Below are 19531 nucleotides of genomic sequence, written 5' to 3'. Positions count from 1 at the left end.
GTACATATTGGCCTTATCTCCCGCGCTATGGTGGTGGGGTAAGGAAGAGAAAATAAGGTGAGCAACTTACTAGTATTTGTGGGTAGAGACTCGACATCCAAATCACGTCGTGTCGCGTCGCACTTTGCTCCCGCATTGCATGGTGGCGTTGCGTGTGTGAGTAAGGTAAGCAGAAACTCGTCCAGTCTCTTCCTTTGTTCTTCCTGACATATGTCCACGCGATGGGTGATTGTATTGCACTTTCCCCCCGTGTTTATCCCAGTGGCCTCCCGCGAGATACATTTGATTGCGTGGGTCTTAGCTCGCGCTGGGAGCATACAGGTCTGTGAGCACTCTTTCCTCTCTTTTTATTTCTGCCTGCCGGCACACTGGGAATCCTCAGGCATGGTCATACACCGTTGCCGGCAGGCTCTCTTTCATCCTTTCTTATGTGCTAACTACTCTCTAATTTTTTTTGCTGGGATGGATCCATGCAAGGTGTAAGGCGCAGTTGATGGAATCGACACACTAGGTGCGTATGTCGATTTCTCTTATCACCCAAGTTGGATCCCCCTGCCTTCTTCTCCTCTGTGGTGTATCCCCCTCATCACCTCTGCCCCGTCCTGCCCCGTCCGCTGTCACATCTCCATCCTGCCCACTGTTGGCTCCGCCCCGCATATTATCGCATACATTGCTGCCCTCAGGCATCAATGCCTGGGAGACTGGTGATGGAGAGATTGCGGTATACTGTGCCTCAATTCGCATGGGTGGCCCAGGAATTTTCAGGCATGGAAATACACTGGGATTGCCCATAGTTTTTCACCCTCTTCCTTTCCTACACTGCTATACCCCACCGGCCTCATTCTAAGTTGAGTCGTACTGTACAATGCCGTCTTTATGTGCAGGACCACTTTTTTCTGTCGTGCAAGTATACCCCGTGTGTGCACATCCCATTTCCATCATCATCTGCTTCTGTGCACTCTGCCCTGCACCCTGCAATGTGCCCATCGATTATTGAGTCTCATCGAAACAAAGCAGATTAGTGAAGCAGATTAATATGATCAAAGCCTTTCCCGACCATCAAGTCATGAGTTGCATACCAGACAGTAGAGTCAAGTCATGAGTTGCATACCAGACAGTAGAGTAATACGGTAGATTAGTCAATGCATACTACTTTGACTAGGTACAAGCAAAGATGATGTCCGTGTCTTCATATTGGAAGCATAACTAAGTCAAATCAATTATTGAGCATTCAGTTTCAGGCAGCGAAGATGGGATAGATATAGATCTCTTCTCATGGTCAGAATCTTCTGTCAAGTCGATGACATTGGGATCAATCAACAGGGATCTTGTAGTTGAGGATGCATATTCTCCCTTCTGAGCAGTCCGTTATTGATTAATATCCTGCAATAATTTGATATGTTCAAGGTCTACCATCATATGGTCCAAGGCTTCAAGAATTCCGCCCCGATGATGCTTGGTTGGCTCTGGAAATGCAGCTGCTTGTTGGCTGCTATCTCCAGAAGATCCTTCAACAAACATGACCCGAGACTTGTCAGCTTTTTGTGTGGTTTTAGTATCCCCAGATAGCTCTAGAGGTCAATGTAAGCGCTGAAAATACCATTTGTCTCAAAACTAACCTTGAAGCAATCTTTCCGGTAAGGCATCTATATGGACCCAAGCTCGAAATGTGTCCGAATTAGTAGACGACTGAAATGAGGGGTTCATCAATGCGATGAAGTTTTGTGCCGATACCAATAATCTGGCTTGGTATCTAGAAGTATTTGGTGCCATACGACCAGCTCGATTAGCAATTTTACGGTTGAATAAACGTGCTTGAATATTGGGTGTGGCAAGGATCTGCTGGGTGTGGTCGTAAAGAATAAACTTCTGTAATATGCCAGATCAATGAATAACAGCTACGATTGCATTTAAACGTAGTATAGACAACTCACCGAGTATAGCATCTGCAGAAAGACACCTTCCCATACATTTCTCTTGAACTTGTCCTTTATAATTTCTTCTGTATTCCACCCCAGATGAGTCGATGACACCATAACAAGACGATTCAAAGATGGTTCTCTGTGCCTAAAGTCATAAACAGGAGCAAGATGGGACGAAGCACCGGCAGATACTACAGGTTCCAAGTAGAGTGAGAGTGTATCAAGGCTGGGAAAAGAATCAGGAATGCTTTTGGCCAGTGATCGCTCCTTTCCTCTCAGATGTCCACTGGAGTTTGAGAAAAGTTCCTTTTGAAGGTCCAAACGCCATTGAGCAATGGCAGCAGTCAATCGCTCTCCGTGAAAAGTTTGAACTATTTGAATCAGACTTTCACCGTATCCGCATTTTGCGAGGCCAAGAGCAGTAGCTGGACCGCATCCGTCGAGTCCTACTGCGTCATAGTCTCCTCCACAAAGTAGTGCCACTAAAATGAGACCTTTCTTTGTTAGTCCTATAACATTTGATATGTTTTCAGCCGTGTATACAGCAATTTCATCTTCAAAACGTCTTGTTTTGGCCGGGATGCTATTATCATGATTTCAATCCCAATTCAATCAATTTGATAACATTGTCTACATACGTGCGATAGACTGTAGTCGCTCCAAACACAAAAACATCACTGTCACTTGTGATGACTGCATCAAGGAGGCCGTGTTGATTGAGCATAGCAAGCTCGGCCTCAGCCTCACCGGGTGCCTAAACAAGGCAACGTCAAAACTTAGCTACTAGTGTTATTCAATAGAATAAATTATGGCATACCTGGTGGACATAATATCCAAACGCTTGTACTATGTCCATAGAGGGAGCTGTCCAGAATGGTGGAGAATTTTGGACACGACGACCACGCTTGAGTGCTGGACGTCCCGGTCCATCGTACACAAAGACCATGATAGCAGGATACTTTAAAAAGTAACACAGCTTCATGAAAAGAATTCGTAGAGGACCACCATAGAAACCTTAGAGGCACTCTCGTATAGAGATGCTCTTTCCTCAATGGGTTTAATCGCCTATCTTGACACTGTAAGACTATACCTAACATTATTCCGTTGTACGCACCTTTGAAAGTCCATTTATTCCCATGTTGAAAATGCAGCAATTGTTGTGTTGGATTGCAAGATGTGTGTTTGAAATCAAGACGAGTTAAAGGAGAGTTTAAACGAAAGCAAGTTGCATAGCTGCTGCGGCATTAAGTATTCATTATTATCTTGTTATTTGAAACTTTACAATCATGGTTGTCTGCGGCTACTCTGTCTGCATAAATATACACAAACTATGAAAGATAAACTAGTACAGTCAAGTACATAAGGAAGAGCGTCAAAAATACCAATTAATAGTCATAATTCATCCTGCTTTGCCTTTTTTGAAGGACGACGAGGAGCTACGGCTTTTTTCCGCTTGGTTGGTTGAGAGGCTTCCGCTTCTACCTGTGGAGCTTCCGTCTCTGCTTGTGGAGATACAGCCTCTCGTTTTAATTTGATATGCTTTGTAAGTGCTGAAAGTCCCTTTAATCGTCTGTCTTGCTGGCCTAGAATCTCAAGTTCATCAATAATTGAGAGTGGAGAGACCTTGCGGTTATGAGCTTCTGAGTCAATAAACTCAGGAATTTCTCGAAACCGCTGCCAGAATTTGCGGTCCTATGCTTTCTGTAAGTCCTTGAATTGATATAAATGTCAAATTTCCTTACTTTGGATGAAATTCCGCTTCGCCAACTTTTGAGATGCTTACCCTCCGGATTGAATGATCCGAAATGACGTTCCACCTCACGTAGAGGCGGCTTGACAGATGTCTGATTACCATCTGCATCATTTACCCCCTCACCAACACTCCAGCACGCCCATTGATCGTGAAGATCATATTTATCAAGTGTCTTTGATGGCTTCCAGCAGTCCCATAAATGCTCGGGTTGCTTGATAAGAGCAAATACTTGGTCCCATGTCACAGATTTCTGTCCAAAGACCGGAGGCCAAAAGAATTGTGGCTGACCTGTATTCACAAATTTGTATTTAGCAAACATATATATGGTAAAGGTGATAACCTACCCTGTTCTGTGAAAGCAGACGCACTCGGTAGCACTAAATCAACCTGTGAACGCTTCCGGCGAATGGTATGTGTTGGGGTTTTTGGAGATCCATTTGCAAATGCTCGGAAATCCCCATTTTCAGCCATATACACACCGGTGTCGTCGTTTTCACAGTTAGCACTTTCAAATGTGTCATGATTGGCTGTTGTGAGCTGCAGAGCAGGAAGTGGCTCATGAACTGCAGCTAAGAAAAGAGGTCAATAAATATTAAACACGACATGAAACAGCTATGTGACACACCCGATGATGCTGTAGACACTCTAGACGAGTAGTGGACTGCTGAATATCCCTTTGCCGGTGATAACACTTGAGTACGCTGCTCAACTATCTTCTGAATTCGAGCAACTTCAGCTAATTGAACACTTTGTGATGCAAGTAATGATCGGGTTTCTTCAAGGGCAAGCTGAAGGAGCTGATTCTGGATCCGCTGGAGATCAACCCTGCTTCCTGCACTCGCTTTCAACAAAGAAAAATCGTTTGGAAACTGGTGCTTCATCCAATTCTGGACATCTTGATGAGCAAAGGCCGGAAGCCGAAATAATGCTGATTCTGGTACTTCTTGAAAGATGGCAGCACCACACTAAAGTATAACATTAATACAACACTGTACAATTAACAAAGTTCTTACCTGGAACAGATAGGGACGTAGCTCCATAACCATTGACCAGTAGTTTGCGGCACCAGACAGATTTTGTCGTCCAACAACATCTGAATAGATTGTTTCAGCCATTGGGCATACAAGACACAGAAATACCTCGGGGATGTGAACATGACGCCAAATGGGGTCATACACCTCATGAGATTTATATCCATGTGCACCGAGTACAGCCTAATACGTGCACAGTCAGTTAGTAGGTTTTGGGATAATGAAGGGGAAAGTTTACCTCTTTTGGAAGTGCCGGTGCATAGGTATCATAATAAGTCTCTCCTCGTACCCATCCCATCCGAGATGTTACAGAGGGATCAACACTGAATTGAAATAAGTCATTAAGCATTTAACTAAATACATTTGAGCTTACCCCATGCGCTCTTGATTATATCCAAGGATATGACGTGGTAGATGTGCTTTCAAATGTGATGTGAATGCAGCAGAGGAAAATGCCTTAACATAGAGATTGTACAGGCTTTGCTCATGGTATGGAGTCGCATATGACTTTTTGCCATGTAGAACACGTACTTGTCGCCAGGTTTTATTGATCGACCAGTTGATATCTAATGCTGAGGTGATATCAATGACGTCGTGAAGGAAATGATGATAAAAAGCAAATGCTCCCAGTGGGCATTTAACTGGATCCAGGTGGGCAATAAATACACTATACACCGGATTAACTTTCTGAATAGTGTAGATAATATATCAGATAGGAACAAGTGAATTGAGAGCTTAAATTTACCGTTCTCATTCCTCTGCTAGCACCTGCCTTCTCCTCTCCTTGACATCCGAGAACACACGGAATGGCCGTCTCTTTATTTGGATGAAGAAAGACATATGGCTGCAGCTCAGCCAGTCGAAGCGCTCGGAAATCATCCCCACGGTTTCCTGATGCATTTTGTGCAGTCCAGCTCAAATGACCATTGATAACCGAACGTACTAGAAAACATTGTCAAATTATTACACCAAAGTATTCAAAAAGTTACTCACACTCTCGATGCATAAGAAAGCCTTTTCCAACACTGTTCATCTGCGCTTCTGTGATTCCGGAGAGAAATGTATTGGCCACAATGTCCGGCGCGTCCTCTTCGGGTATGAGGCCTCTGATGACATGGAATTAGCAACTTATAATCAGTGTAGCAGATTAAAAAGAAACAGACTCTCGAGCCCGTCGAAGAGCTTCATTCATACGACCTTTAAGTGCATCCCAAACATGGACATTGGTTGCTGGGCGCCGCTGGGAAAGACTGGGGTCTTTGGCTTCTTGCTCTTTACGGATACGAAGAGCACCAAAATATAGTTTCTTAATGTGTGACTGAGAATCAATGTAAGTTTTATACGTCATCTGATACACTAATATCAGGACTTACCGCGCCAATAAATGTACCAGGTATGTCAATGCCTTTGCGTGTTCGCTTTGGTCGCTCGGAACAGTACCGAATATACAATAATAGATGGTGGGCATCAACAATTTCATCTTTGATTTGACCCGTCTTCAAGGCATGACCACAAAAGATCTGAAAGATATTCAAGTTAGATTTGGAATGTGTATACATAGAGACAGCCAATGAATGACCTTCCAATCTTTGATAACCGCACTTTGAGTCTTAACTCCACCTGCTCGTCGATTATTCTCTGCACGTCTTGTCTCCTCGAGCCGGATCCGAGTTTGAAATTTGGTGTAACTTTCGCCTGGAAATGGTCCACCTTGCATTTGAGTCTCCAAGTCAGATTCATCGTCGTCTTCGAGGGCTGTGTGGTCTAGGAGCTCATCGTTGATCTCAAGAACCTCTCGAAATTCATCCTCAGGGTCACTATCACTATCATCATCGTACCCAAGAACCTCTTCAGCAGCAGCACCTTCAACCCCAAATTCTTGAACAAGGATTTCGTCGTTATTATCTCTCAACACGGAAACTGATGTGCTAGCATGTTGCGAGCTAGAAGATTGTAGCTCAGAAACTTCATTAGAAATTGATTCCTCCATGACAATTGGAGGATACCTGTTAACGCGACCCAAAAAACACACTAAGCATATAGAAATAAGAGTGTATAAAGTGTGCCACATACCAGTAGTCCGTCAACATCGTTCGAAGACGCTCTAAATTTGCACTCTTAGGTGGTGCCAAATTAGCATCAATACATGCTTCGCGAAGTGGCTCTTTCCGTCGTATAGCAGCTAGCCTAGACATGTACTGAGCGCGGGATATGTTGATAATACCATTGGCGTCGGTCGTAGGGATCATAATTTCAGCATGTTGAGCTTGCTCAGAAGACTCGGTGCGAGATAGTATGCGAGACTGCATTGGTTTACTCAGAAAAATTTGGTGGGGGAAAATGTATATTCATAAGACATCTTATAGAGTACATTCTTTTATTATGTTGTACTAGGTGATTTCAACGATGGGCCACTGGAGCGATGGAGAATGGACACTCACCAAAAGAAAATAACCGGTCATTTCACGTTGAATGGCACTCATGAGTTTGACCGGTGTTGTGCGCATATTGGCCAGTGCCACTAGAGGCCACAGACAAAAATCAATGGCGGCACATACCCGCAGTTGTCCGGTGCAGGTCGCGATGCTCACTGAATGCCTCAGTGAAAGTCACCCAGCTCTGTGACCCAGGGCCAAATTTGTGCGGTAGGTCACAGAACGTCTGTGACCTACCCCCAAGGAATGCCACGGGGGTCTCCTTGTTCTATAGCGAACTCCCTGTGACTTGGGGACGCCGTCACCGCGGCGAGTCACCGGACTGCTTAGATAATGATTATGTAATACTCCCGCGAATCTGATCTTTCGTTGACCTCCACCTTCATTCTGCCTCACTCCCCTTCATTCCCGCCTCCTGCTAACTCATCGCGCTGGGACCCGCCCTCGATCGCTCGCCGCTCGTCACTCTCCGGTCACCAGCTTTTCGCTGGTCGACCTCCGCTCCGGTCACAACAATTTCGTCCCCCAACGCCGTCAATTCCCAAATACGTGTGCTCACGGGCACCCGCTTTCCTTGTTGGATTCGAGCGGCCGATCTGCGCAAAACGTGAGTGTTCTCTGTTCATTTTTTTGCTCGCTCTACCCCCCTTCTCCGTGCACTGGTGGATGGGAGCTGAGGAATGATCAGGCATGGTCATACACTCACTGCCTACCACCCGGTGTTCTTTTAACTCCACTGTATACTTTTTACTAATGCTGCTGACAATCTAACGATGTTAATCCCATATCTTCTCGCCCACTGGCTAATGTACGCCTCCGCTGCATTGTAGGCTTGACCCCAAGGATGTTTGTGGGGGTTAGCTTTTGGGCGGCATTGTTTGTATTATTTTTTGTGAGTTTCCTCTTCCTCCCATGTGCCGCTAACATTTATCATATCCATGTGTTACAGAAGACCTTGCTTTCAAATTCTTTATGTTTCTGGGTGGTGTGTTTGTGTGGCTATGGAGGGATTTGGGTATGGTGCGAGAGTTTGCGAACAATGTTGAGCGTGCGTTCGTTTTTCTTTCTTTTTCTGGTTTAATATAGTTGAAGAATTTTGTTGCCACTTAGAGAGATCTACGTCGTGGCGCGCGTCCACGGATCGCCACAATCTCTGCCATCGCCAGCTTGTGCTCCTACACGAGATGCTGAACAACTCCAACGCTGCCGCCATCATGGATGCGGAGGAGTCACATTTGTCTATCCCTGAAAGAAGACTCTATAATGCCTGCACGCCAGTTGTTACCAGCCATCAACCGTGATTGGCGGTGAGGTTAGCTTTTAGGTGTGGCGTTGTTTCTGAGCAGTAGAGTGGCATATTGTTTTTGTGAGTTAACAGTCCTACACCCCCTTCCCCTCCCCAATGCTCAGACGTTCACCGCTAGCGTTTATCTGGTAGAAATTCTGTGCTGTACCACTGCAGACCTCGCTTTCAAATAATCAAATAATTCCTTGTGTACATTAATCACTACTCTTTGTTACTTTTCTACGCTGTTACATACTTGCTACGTCTGTTGAAGCCAGAATTAATCCTGAGTCAGATCAATAACATTGGATGTAGATTGAATGTTCGAGACCTCGGTCTCGTCAGTCAAATCAATGACCTCAAAATGCCGAATGGAATTGTTTTGTTCTTCCATCGTGGAGCTGCTGCTGCTGGGTCTGCGCCTTCGACTGGGATTTATCTTCATTCTTGTTACGGATTGAGAACCTGAGCAAGTGGTTAGTAGTATACAATGTGTAGGTCAGTTAGATAAAACTACCTTCGACTGTAGTATGTAACTCCTGGGGCAAAATACTCCGAGGAACCCAGACTCGAAATTGGTCAACCTCATTGGATTGGTTTGAGTGGAAACCCATCAATGTGACGAAGTTCTGAGCCGACACAAGCAATCGGGCATGTAACTCTGAAGCGTTGGGTTGTACACAGCCTTTGCGCTTGAGCAATTTACAGGTCAGAACCAAAGCTTGGGTATTTGGCGTAGCGAAAAGTTTCCGGGAAGAGTCGTATAATATGAGGGGCTAGAAGCAGCATGAGACCTTGTTTTGCACTCGTAAATGTGAATAGATGACTTACAGAATAAAGCATTTGAAGAAAAATACCCTCCCAAACCTTGGCTTTGAACCTTTTCCTGAGTACATCCTCGGATCGCCATCCCAAGTGTGTCGACGAAACATCAATTAGGCCGGGAACTGATGGCTCTTGTAAAATCCACGGTTGAAATTTTTGACCTGGGGCAGAAGTTAGTGGATTCAAGTAAAGATCAAGAATGTCAAGGTCGGGGAAAGATTCTGTGAGACGTTCGGACAGGACAGGTGAACGGCTATGTAGATGGCCATGGGAATTTGTCAATAATTCATGCTTGATTTCTGTGCGCCAGTGGTTGAGAAAATCCTGAAGAGCAACACCGCTTAACGTCTGGAATGCTTTGACAAGCTGATCCCCAAATCCGCACGATGCAAGAGCATGTGCATGGGACGGCCCAAATCCTTTGAGACCCGCGCAATCGTAATCGCCACCACAGACTAGGGCAAATAAAACAAGTCCACCGGATGTTAATCCTAAATCCAAAAGATGCGAGTACGTGTAGGCAATCATTTCATCTTCAAAATGTCTTTCCTTGGTTGGAATGCTAATAAAATTTGATGTTCAATATCCAGTATACTGAGCAAGTTTGAAGAATGTTCTTACGTGCGGTATACTGTTTGTGCGCCAAAGACAAAAACATCACTATCGTTAGTGATGATTCCATCAATCAATCCTCTACGGTTTAGCATAGCTAATTCCGCTTCAGCCTCTCCGGGCGCCTATTTTGGAGTTAATATTAAATACAATTACACAGACAGCATGCAATACCTGGTGTATGTGATATCCGAATGCCCGAATGATATCTTTAGATGGATTGGTCCAAAATGGGCTTTGGTTTACACGAACATTAGTCCCGCGTTTTATGAGAGGTCGACCAGGGCCATCATAAACAAATACTAGAGTCAAGGGATATTTGATGAATTCACACATTTTCATGAATAGAATGTGCAGTGCACCGCCATAGAATTGGCCACTGATTGTTGGTCCCTGTAGTGCTGCAACACACTCGCTCATAAGTGTGCTTTTGATTCTAATTAAGACTAATAGATCAAAATTTTAAACCATGAAATACCTTATATCAACCCCAAGCTTCATCGCAATTTTTCCGGAACTCTCTCGATGGTCAAGAGCAGTAGAGAGAATTGAGATCCTGCTTTCCGCTTCTTTGATTGTCTGTAGTAGCCAACTCAGCACACCAAGACTCAGACATGACATTGAATGGTTCTTACTGGCCATAACCCATTAATTCCCATTGTCAATTATCAACTTGTCAATGTGATTTGCCGCTGTGTTGTGTGTATGGATAAAAGAGATGTCAAATAACTCAGATTGGATTGTTGATATAAGAGTATGACCATTGTATTATGAGACTTCTCAAACTAAGTTACGTGCGGGCTCAATACTACTAAGTAAGGTTACACTGTCATCGATTACACTATGCTGATGGTTCAACTAAATTTTTTGTGCGCCTCCTTGGAGCAACTGGTGCTTGCCGTTTTTTTCTACCGATGGGCGGCTCTGTAGATACACTTTGAGTGCTATTGGAGTTTGTGCTTTGAACACTAGCAGATATTACCTAAAATTGAATTTAGAGGTGGTCAGAAGTTTGTTTTAAAATATGCGTACATCTTTTGATGCTTGCGCCTTTGCTATGCGTTGTGCATAGATTTCATCAGTGATTGCTGAGAGTCCCTTCACTCTGCCATTGCCCCCTGTAGCAGATTTTTCAAGCTCTTCGATTACAATTTGTGGGGATACACCACGTAAAGTAGACTCGGAATGAATAAACTCCGGAATTTCGCGAAAGCGCTGCCACGCCTTACGTGCCTAGTATACAAAAGGAAAGGATTAAACCATGTATACAGCTCGAAAAAGATAATTAAACCATACTGCTGGTTTAGTTCGCCATGCTGACTGAAAGTGCAGCTCAACTTGCTGAAGTGGAGGCTTGATACCTGTCTGAGTACCCGAAGCATTAAAAACCGGCTCGCCAGAATTGTAACATGTCCACTGTTCATTGAGTGTATATTTGTTAAGGGTCTTTGATGGACACCATGCATCCCATAACAGTTCGGGTCGCTTGATAAGTCTAAAGACTTGCTCCCACGTCACTGATTTCTGACCAAGAACAGGCGGCCAAAACAGTTGTGGTCCACCTAATGTGTGGCCATAGATTTATTAGCATTCAGACAATAGTAGTGTTAGAAACATAAGACGGCACACCAGGGTTTGAGAAAGCGTCAACATGGGGCAATACAAGATCAACTTGTGTCCGCGAACGGGATTCAGAAGAAACCTTTGGTGATCCATTTGCAAAGGCGCGAAGTGGGCTTCCCGGTTGTTTGCTATCATTTGGAGCATTCAAAACATAAATTCCCGTATCATCGCTATTTTTAGTAGCACTATGACCGGCAGATTTGTTAGCCAGTGGACTCTCTGGCACAGCTAGCGTAAATACAGGTTGCGGGACTATAGTTGAAAAATCAATTCACAGAAATATATCAATAGCAAGTTAAGTCAAGATACCTTTGGAGACGTTTAAACTATGTTGATATGACAAATTTGAGAATCCCTTGGTTGGAGAAAGAACATCAGTACGGCGCTGAATTAAAAGACGCATTTCCTTCAATTCTGCTGCCTGGGTTGCTAAAAGCGCCCTCATTTCTTCAAGAGATAGGCGAAGAAGGTTGTTTTGTATACGTTCCAAATCCACTGTACTTCCTGCGTTAGCTTGTAAGTGAGCAAGGCTTGTTGGATACTCGGTTTTCATCCAGTGTTGGACCTGGGGATTTGCTAAAGCTGGAAGCCGAAATAATGCGGATTCAGGATACTTCTGGTAAATTGCAGCACCACACTACAATATATATGAGTGATGAGTAGCAAAGATAACAAAGAGCAAACCTGGAATAAATATGGGCGGAGCGATATTACCATTGCCCAATAATTGGCTGCACCCGACAAATTGGCTCTTCCCACAATTTTGGCATGAATATCCTCGGCGATAGGGCATACCAAGTTTAAAAATGCCTCTGGAACATGGACACGTCGCCACAGAGGGTCATATACTTCATGTGTTTTGTATCCATGAGCACCGAGAACGGCCTAGAAAACGGTGTAAGAGAAAAAACCATAACATGTCATAACAAAAATACCTCTTTTGGAATTGCTGGAGCGTATGTATCAAAGTATGTTTCACCACGAACCCATCCCAATCTTGATGTGTGTACCCCATCGACGCTAATTGATTTGACAAGTTAACAATCATGATTTGAGATATACGTTCAACCAAGTTCACCTACCCCATCTTCTCTTGGCTATAACCAAGAATATGGCGAGGAAGGTGAGCCTTGATTTTTGAAATAAAATTGGCCTGTGAGAAGGCCTTGACGTAAAGGTTATACAAACTCTGTTCGTGGTAAGGGGTTGTTGGAGAAGTCTTGCCATGCAAAACACGGACTTGTCTCCAACTTTTGTTGATTGACCAATCAACATCAAGTTCTTCGGTAAGCTTCTTTACATCATGGATGAAATGATGATAAAACGCAAAGGCACCAAGCGGGCATATTGTTGGATCTTTATGTGCAATAAATACTGTGTAAACCGGATTAACTTTTGTACGCAATCCACGGTTAGCAGCAGCTTTCTCTTCGCCTTGAAGTCCCAGGACACATTCAACTGCAGTTTCTTTATTGGGGTGAAGAAAAACATATGGTTGTAGTTCCGCAAGTTTGAGTGCACGAAAGTCGTCTCCTCGATTCCCAGAAGCATTTTGGGCTGCCCATGCAAGATGTCCATTAATGACAGATCGCACTTGGAAGATCTCATCAAGCTCAACCCAAAGTGAATTGTCTTGGATGGAAAAACTCACATTCCCGATGCATCAAAAACCCTCCACCTATTTTGGCCATTTGCTCTTCGGTTACACTTGCCAGAAACGTGTTGGCAACAATATCAGGAGCATCCTCTCCTGGAATTAAGCCACTGATTCCTGGATAAGAACTCTGTCAAGATTATACAAAAAATAACACTCACTTTCGACTACGATTTAAGGCTTCATTCATCCTTCCTTTTATACAGTCCCAAACGTGAATAGACTTAGCGGGCCGAGTTTTTTCAAGTGTTGGATCGAGGGCCTCTTGCATTTTTCGAATCCGTAATGCACCAAAGTAGAGTTTCTTCAACTGGGACTAGATAGTATGAGTGACAGTTCACGATCTGTTACTGGTGAAACTTACAGCACCAAGATAAGTACCCGGAATATCAAGACCCTTGCGAGTACGCTTTGGACGCTCTGCTGAATGTCGAATATACAGGAGCAGATGATGACAGTCAACTATGTCATCTTGAATTTCACCCTTGTCCAATGCTTGGCGACAAAACATCTAGAATACATGAGCTGAGTACAGCTTTAGCAAAACATGATACCATACCTTCCAGTCTCTTACAACTGCCGACTGTGTTTTTACGCCACCTGCTCGTCGATTTTTCTCCGATCTTTTAGCCTCGTCAACCCGTGTCTGAGTAACAAATTGTTCAAAGTCATCGCTAGTATCCATGATGTCGTCTTCATTGTTGTCGAGATCTTCTCCAAATTCATCATCCTCATCAAGTAACTCATTGTCCTCGTCGTATCCTAGTATTTCATCAGCTGCTGCACCTTCAACCGAAAAGTGTGAAATAAGAGCTCCATCGTCAATGATATTGTGGGATTGTGCGGAAAGATGTTGATCTTCAATGTCAGCTTGATTTTCGGTGGCTTCATTCACAGTATTGATAGTAGTAGGTGCAGTATCGGCACTGCTATCCAGCGGAAACCTATCAAACAGAAGTCAATAAAAAGGATCAACTACCACAAACTGAAAAATATACCGACCAGTATAATTTGAGAGCTGAACGAAGGCGCTCTAAATTAGCACTTTTAGGGACTGAAAGATGGAGGTTGCTGCATGCTTCCCTCAAACGCTCTTTCCGTCGTATAGTGTCACTAAAAGAAACATCAACAAGTCAAATTTGGTTGAGAAAAAGAAACCATACAGTGCTGCAGAGTACTCTTCAAGAGTTGAGACAACTGTGCCATCCAAGGTCCGGGATGGATAAAGCAAATCATTGTGTTCAGAAAGTAGGGGATCAGGCTCAAAAGAAGTACCATCCATGAGTATGTAGACAGGCTGTTAGCGAGGAAAAATAAGAAAGAGCGAAAACATAAAATGCAAGTTATATGCTTCAACGGGTGGCCCAAGTTTCATTGTTGAATAAAGGCACATAGAATGTTGATTACAAATGCCCTGAATGGTAATTGAGGCCTGTGTTGGATTCCCGAGCTATAATTCGATGTAAATGTTGTATTTGGTCCCCGTGAGTAGAGAATACAATGAAAGCAACATGATTTACGAAAAGAAACCAAGACCGTCCCAAAAATGCCAACCGCCTTCAATTCCCACTAGTTCCTGCTGTGCAGTACTCAATTGACACTGCGCGCAATCTGTGCTGTGATCAATCTGAACTATTGGTGTTAATTGGTGTCGCATTTGAGCATCTGTGTCAAAAAATAGAGGAATCTTGAAATACTCACAATGACAATTCTGGTTTTCCAACGTGTGATCCAAACCGACTTTGAACAAGACAGTAAGATGGCGACAACAGGATTGTGTGCTTTTGTGAGAGAAAATAGACACCACAGCGCGCGTGAGACTTGAGATGCGCAAGGAAAGACAATGTGATGGTTGAGATGCAAGAACGAGGGTAGTAGAACACCCGTGGGTCTGATGCCCAAAAAGACAGTGTTTGCGCAATGGCAACTCAAACACAGAGGGCGGTGATTGTCCGTGGGACAGTGAGGGCCGTGCAAGAAGAGCACTGCTGCCTGCGCTGCTTCCACAATCAATAAGTGAAGGATCGACATAATATTGAATAACGTACCTGACTTGATTATATTCAGACCACCGTTGTGAGCAGTTTCAAACCCTCCACCTCTATAGCGGGGCTTGTGAGCAACGAAGGTATATAGGAATTGAGAGTGCATGGCGAGCGTGTTAGCGTTTGAAAGCGTGTTAGTGTTTGAATTGGCAGTCTTGTTGGTTTAGACGGTGTTGCAGTTGGTCTAGATGGTGTTGGCTTGAGTCTTGCCAACTGAGGGTTGATGAGCGGCGGTTTATCGAAGAAATCCAGTTGTGTACGTGAGCTTGGACGGTTTGGGGGGACAGGCATGGTGATGGCGGTGGTCGCTGACAGAGCTTGTGTAGAGATAGGGCGAGGCACGGCTGATTTACAATCGCCGAACCGGCATAAAGCTCACTTTGAGTCCCTAGCGAAGTCACCAACTCTGGTGACTGCCCGCCAATTTTGGCAGGCGGTCACAAAACCCTTGTGACCGGACCCTTAGAAAGGCCACTGGGGTCTCCTCGTTCTATAGCGAACTCCCTGTGACCTGGGGACCCGGTCACCCGCTTTGGGTCACCGGGAATGATTAGCTAAGCTGAGTCAGCCGCGGCTTTTGTTGACTTTCCCTTTCGTTTTCTTACTCGTCCCTTCACCTCCATTCCGCTCGCTGGGACCCGCCCCTCGATCGCTCGCCGCTCGTCACTCCCAGGTCACCAATGTTTGGCGCGACTTCGACCGCTCAGGTCACAAGAATTTCGACCCCCGACGCCGTCCTTTGCCTCAATAGGTAGCTTGAACGGCCGCCCTCGACCCAATCCGAACATCCGAACCCGATTTGCATGGCATCGCTTGGATGGCGGAGTTCTCGCGACTGCGCGTCGCTTCGCGTTGCAGGAAGGGCATTGTGTGTGGAGGAGAGGTGGAAATAGAATGTGACAATAAGGTGAGTGTACGAGTGTACATTTGACACCGCTGAGAGAGACATTATGGCACCATGCGATTCAACCAGGCGATTCAGCATGGGGCGAGCTCTATGCAATGCGCGTTGATTCGTGTTTCTCCCTTGCGTCACACTTCTCCAATCGTGAGTAATCTATTTTCTTTGTTTATTTCTGCCACTCTACCTTGTTTTTGGAGTTTCTGCAGTCTTGCGTCACAAGTCGCGCGGCAGGGCGTCAAATAGTGCGACACGGCGCCCTTGACATCCAAACACGCACCCCGAAGGCCGGCACGTCGTGTCGCGTCGTACATATTGGCCTTATCTCCCGCGCTATGGTGGTGGGGTAAGGAAGAGAAAATAAGGTGAGCAACTTACTAGTATTTGTGGGTAGAGACTCGACATCCAAATCACGTCGTGTCGCGTCGCACTTTGCTCCCGCATTGCATGGTGGCGTTGCGTGTGTGAGTAAGGTAAGCAGAAACTCGTCCAGTCTCTTCCTTTGTTCTTCCTGACATATGTCCACGCGATGGGTGATTGTATTGCACTTTCCCCCCGTGTTTATCCCAGTGGCCTCCCGCGAGATACATTTGATTGCGTGGGTCTTAGCTCGCGCTGGGAGCATACAGGTCTGTGAGCACTCTTTCCTCTCTTTTTATTTCTGCCTGCCGGCACACTGGGAATCCTCAGGCATGGTCATACACCGTTGCCGGCAGGCTCTCTTTCATCCTTTCTTATGTGCTAACTACTCTCTAATTTTTTTTGCTGGGATGGATCCATGCAAGGTGTAAGGCGCAGTTGATGGAATCGACACACTAGGTGCGTATGTCGATTTCTCTTATCACCCAAGTTGGATCCCCCTGCCTTCTTCTCCTCTGTGGTGTATCCCCCTCATCACCTCTGCCCCGTCCTGCCCCGTCCGCTGTCACATCTCCATCCTGCCCACTGTTGGCTCCGCCCCGCATATTATCGCATACATTGCTGCCCTCAGGCATCAATGCCTGGGAGACTGGTGATGGAGAGATTGCGGTATACTGTGCCTCAATTCGCATGGGTGGCCCAGGAATTTTCAGGCATGGAAATACACTGGGATTGCCCATAGTTTTTCACCCTCTTCCTTTCCTACACTGCTATACCCCACCGGCCTCATTCTAAGTTGAGTCGTACTGTACAATGCCGTCTTTATGTGCAGGACCACTTTTTTCTGTCGTGCAAGTATACCCCGTGTGTGCACATCCCATTTCCATCATCATCTGCTTCTGTGCACTCTGCCCTGCACCCTGCAATGTGCCCATCGATTATTGAGTCTCATCGAAACAAAGCAGATTAGTGAAGCAGATTAATATGATCAAAGCCTTTCCCGACCATCAAGTCATGAGTTGCATACCAGACAGTAGAGTCAAGTCATGAGTTGCATACCAGACAGTAGAGTAATACGGTAGATTAGTCAATGCATACTACTTTGACTAGGTACAAGCAAAGATGATGTCCGTGTCTTCATATTGGAAGCATAACTAAGTCAAATCAATTATTGAGCATTCAGTTTCAGGCAGCGAAGATGGGATAGATATAGATCTCTTCTCATGGTCAGAATCTTCTGTCAAGTCGATGACATTGGGATCAATCAACAGGGATCTTGTAGTTGAGGATGCATATTCTCCCTTCTGAGCAGTCCGTTATTGATTAATATCCTGCAATAATTTGATATGTTCAAGGTCTACCATCATATGGTCCAAGGCTTCAAGAATTCCGCCCCGATGATGCTTGGTTGGCTCTGGAAATGCAGCTGCTTGTTGGCTGCTATCTCCAGAAGATCCTTCAACAAACATGACCCGAGACTTGTCAGCTTTTTGTGTGGTTTTAGTATCCCCAGATAGCTCTAGAGGTCAATGTAAGCGCTGAAAATACCATTTGTCTCAAAACTAACCTTGAAGCAATCTTTCCGGTAAGGCATCTATATGGACCCAAGCTCGAAATGTGTCCGAATTAGTAGACGACTGAAATGAGGGGTTCATCAATGCGATGAAGTTTTGTGCCGATACCAATAATCTGGCTTGGTATCTAGAAGTATTTGGTGCCATACGACCAGCTCGATTAGCAATTTTACGGTTGAATAAACGTGCTTGAATATTGGGTGTGGCAAGGATCTGCTGGGTGTGGTCGTAAAGAATAAACTTCTGTAATATGCCAGATCAATGAATAACAGCTACGATTGCATTTAAACGTAGTATAGACAACTCACCGAGTATAGCATCTGCAGAAAGACACCTTCCCATACATTTCTCTTGAACTTGTCCTTTATAATTTCTTCTGTATTCCACCCCAGATGAGTCGATGACACCATAACAAGACGATTCAAAGATGGTTCTCTGTGCCTAAAGTCATAAACAGGAGCAAGATGGGACGAAGCACCGGCAGATACTACAGGTTCCAAGTAGAGTGAGAGTGTATCAAGGCTGGGAAAAGAATCAGGAATGCTTTTGGCCAGTGATCGCTCCTTTCCTCTCAGATGTCCACTGGAGTTTGAGAAAAGTTCCTTTTGAAGGTCCAAACGCCATTGAGCAATGGCAGCAGTCAATCGCTCTCCGTGAAAAGTTTGAACTATTTGAATCAGACTTTCACCGTATCCGCATTTTGCGAGGCCAAGAGCAGTAGCTGGACCGCATCCGTCGAGTCCTACTGCGTCATAGTCTCCTCCACAAAGTAGTGCCACTAAAATGAGACCTTTCTTTGTTAGTCCTATAACATTTGATATGTTTTCAGCCGTGTATACAGCAATTTCATCTTCAAAACGTCTTGTTTTGGCCGGGATGCTATTATCATGATTTCAATCCCAATTCAATCAATTTGATAACATTGTCTACATACGTGCGATAGACTGTAGTCGCTCCAAACACAAAAACATCACTGTCACTTGTGATGACTGCATCAAGGAGGCCGTGTTGATTGAGCATAGCAAGCTCGGCCTCAGCCTCACCGGGTGCCTAAACAAGGCAACGTCAAAACTTAGCTACTAGTGTTATTCAATAGAATAAATTATGGCATACCTGGTGGACATAATATCCAAACGCTTGTACTATGTCCATAGAGGGAGCTGTCCAGAATGGTGGAGAATTTTGGACACGACGACCACGCTTGAGTGCTGGACGTCCCGGTCCATCGTACACAAAGACCATGATAGCAGGATACTTTAAAAAGTAACACAGCTTCATGAAAAGAATTCGTAGAGGACCACCATAGAAACCTTAGAGGCACTCTCGTATAGAGATGCTCTTTCCTCAATGGGTTTAATCGCCTATCTTGACACTGTAAGACTATACCTAACATTATTCCGTTGTACGCACCTTTGAAAGTCCATTTATTCCCATGTTGAAAATGCAGCAATTGTTGTGTTGGATTGCAAGATGTGTGTTTGAAATCAAGACGAGTTAAAGGAGAGTTTAAA

At 44.7% G+C, this 19531-nt stretch overlaps 5 protein-coding genes across 5 annotated transcripts; 1 reads left to right on the top strand and 4 right to left on the bottom strand.

Moving 5' to 3' along the window:
* Positions 1-1206: 1206 nt before the first annotated feature.
* On the bottom strand, positions 1207-3060 carry JR316_0010487 (Flap endonuclease GEN-like 1; the record flags this gene model as incomplete). Its single annotated transcript, XM_047896155.1, has 8 exons — positions 1207-1356; positions 1414-1571; positions 1620-1869; positions 1935-2505; positions 2561-2676; positions 2740-2880; positions 2937-2987; positions 3037-3060. 8 exons carry the CDS (start codon positions 3058-3060, stop codon positions 1207-1209), a joined length of 1461 nt encoding a protein of 486 aa, XP_047744200.1.
* A 254-nt stretch (positions 3061-3314) lies between these two features.
* Positions 3315-7015, bottom strand: JR316_0010486 (uncharacterized protein; the record flags this gene model as incomplete). The annotated part of the gene is made up of 13 exons (XM_047896154.1): positions 3315-3614; positions 3665-3963; positions 4020-4244; positions 4301-4640; positions 4689-4889; positions 4945-5029; positions 5080-5393; positions 5452-5648; positions 5700-5812; positions 5870-6024; positions 6080-6226; positions 6286-6712; positions 6780-7015. 13 exons carry the CDS (start codon positions 7013-7015, stop codon positions 3315-3317), a joined length of 3039 nt encoding a protein of 1012 aa, XP_047744199.1.
* Positions 7016-7985: 970 nt separating this feature from the next.
* Positions 7986-8332, top strand: JR316_0010485 (uncharacterized protein; the record flags this gene model as incomplete). The annotated part of the gene is made up of 3 exons (XM_047896153.1): positions 7986-8033; positions 8091-8189; positions 8252-8332. The coding sequence occupies 3 exons, from the start codon at positions 7986-7988 to the stop codon at positions 8330-8332; spliced, it is 228 nt and encodes a 75-aa protein (XP_047744198.1).
* Positions 8333-8706: 374 nt separating this feature from the next.
* JR316_0010484 (Flap endonuclease GEN-like protein 1) lies at positions 8707-14422 on the bottom strand (the record flags this gene model as incomplete). The annotated part of the gene is given in 19 exon segments (XM_047896152.1): positions 8707-8891; positions 8944-9202; positions 9294-9813; positions 9873-9988; positions 10038-10290; positions 10342-10442; positions 10896-11096; positions 11160-11425; positions 11493-11738; positions 11796-12123; positions 12201-12371; positions 12422-12506; positions 12569-13118; positions 13138-13250; positions 13302-13456; positions 13505-13651; positions 13700-14084; positions 14143-14253; positions 14304-14422. 19 exon segments carry the CDS (start codon positions 14420-14422, stop codon positions 8707-8709), a joined length of 4311 nt encoding a protein of 1436 aa, XP_047744197.1.
* A 3178-nt stretch (positions 14423-17600) lies between these two features.
* Positions 17601-19454, bottom strand: JR316_0010483 (Flap endonuclease GEN-like 1; the record flags this gene model as incomplete). Its single annotated transcript, XM_047896151.1, has 8 exons — positions 17601-17750; positions 17808-17965; positions 18014-18263; positions 18329-18899; positions 18955-19070; positions 19134-19274; positions 19331-19381; positions 19431-19454. The coding sequence occupies 8 exons, from the start codon at positions 19452-19454 to the stop codon at positions 17601-17603; spliced, it is 1461 nt and encodes a 486-aa protein (XP_047744196.1).
* Positions 19455-19531: the final 77 nt, after the last annotated feature.

Source organism: Psilocybe cubensis, chromosome 10 (assembly GCF_017499595.1).
Source record: "Psilocybe cubensis strain MGC-MH-2018 chromosome 10, whole genome shotgun sequence".
Lineage (NCBI taxonomy): Eukaryota > Fungi > Basidiomycota > Agaricomycetes > Agaricales > Agrocybaceae > Psilocybe > Psilocybe cubensis.
Note: the sequence above shows the minus strand (reverse complement) of the source record. Positions and strands in the feature narration are given on the sequence as shown.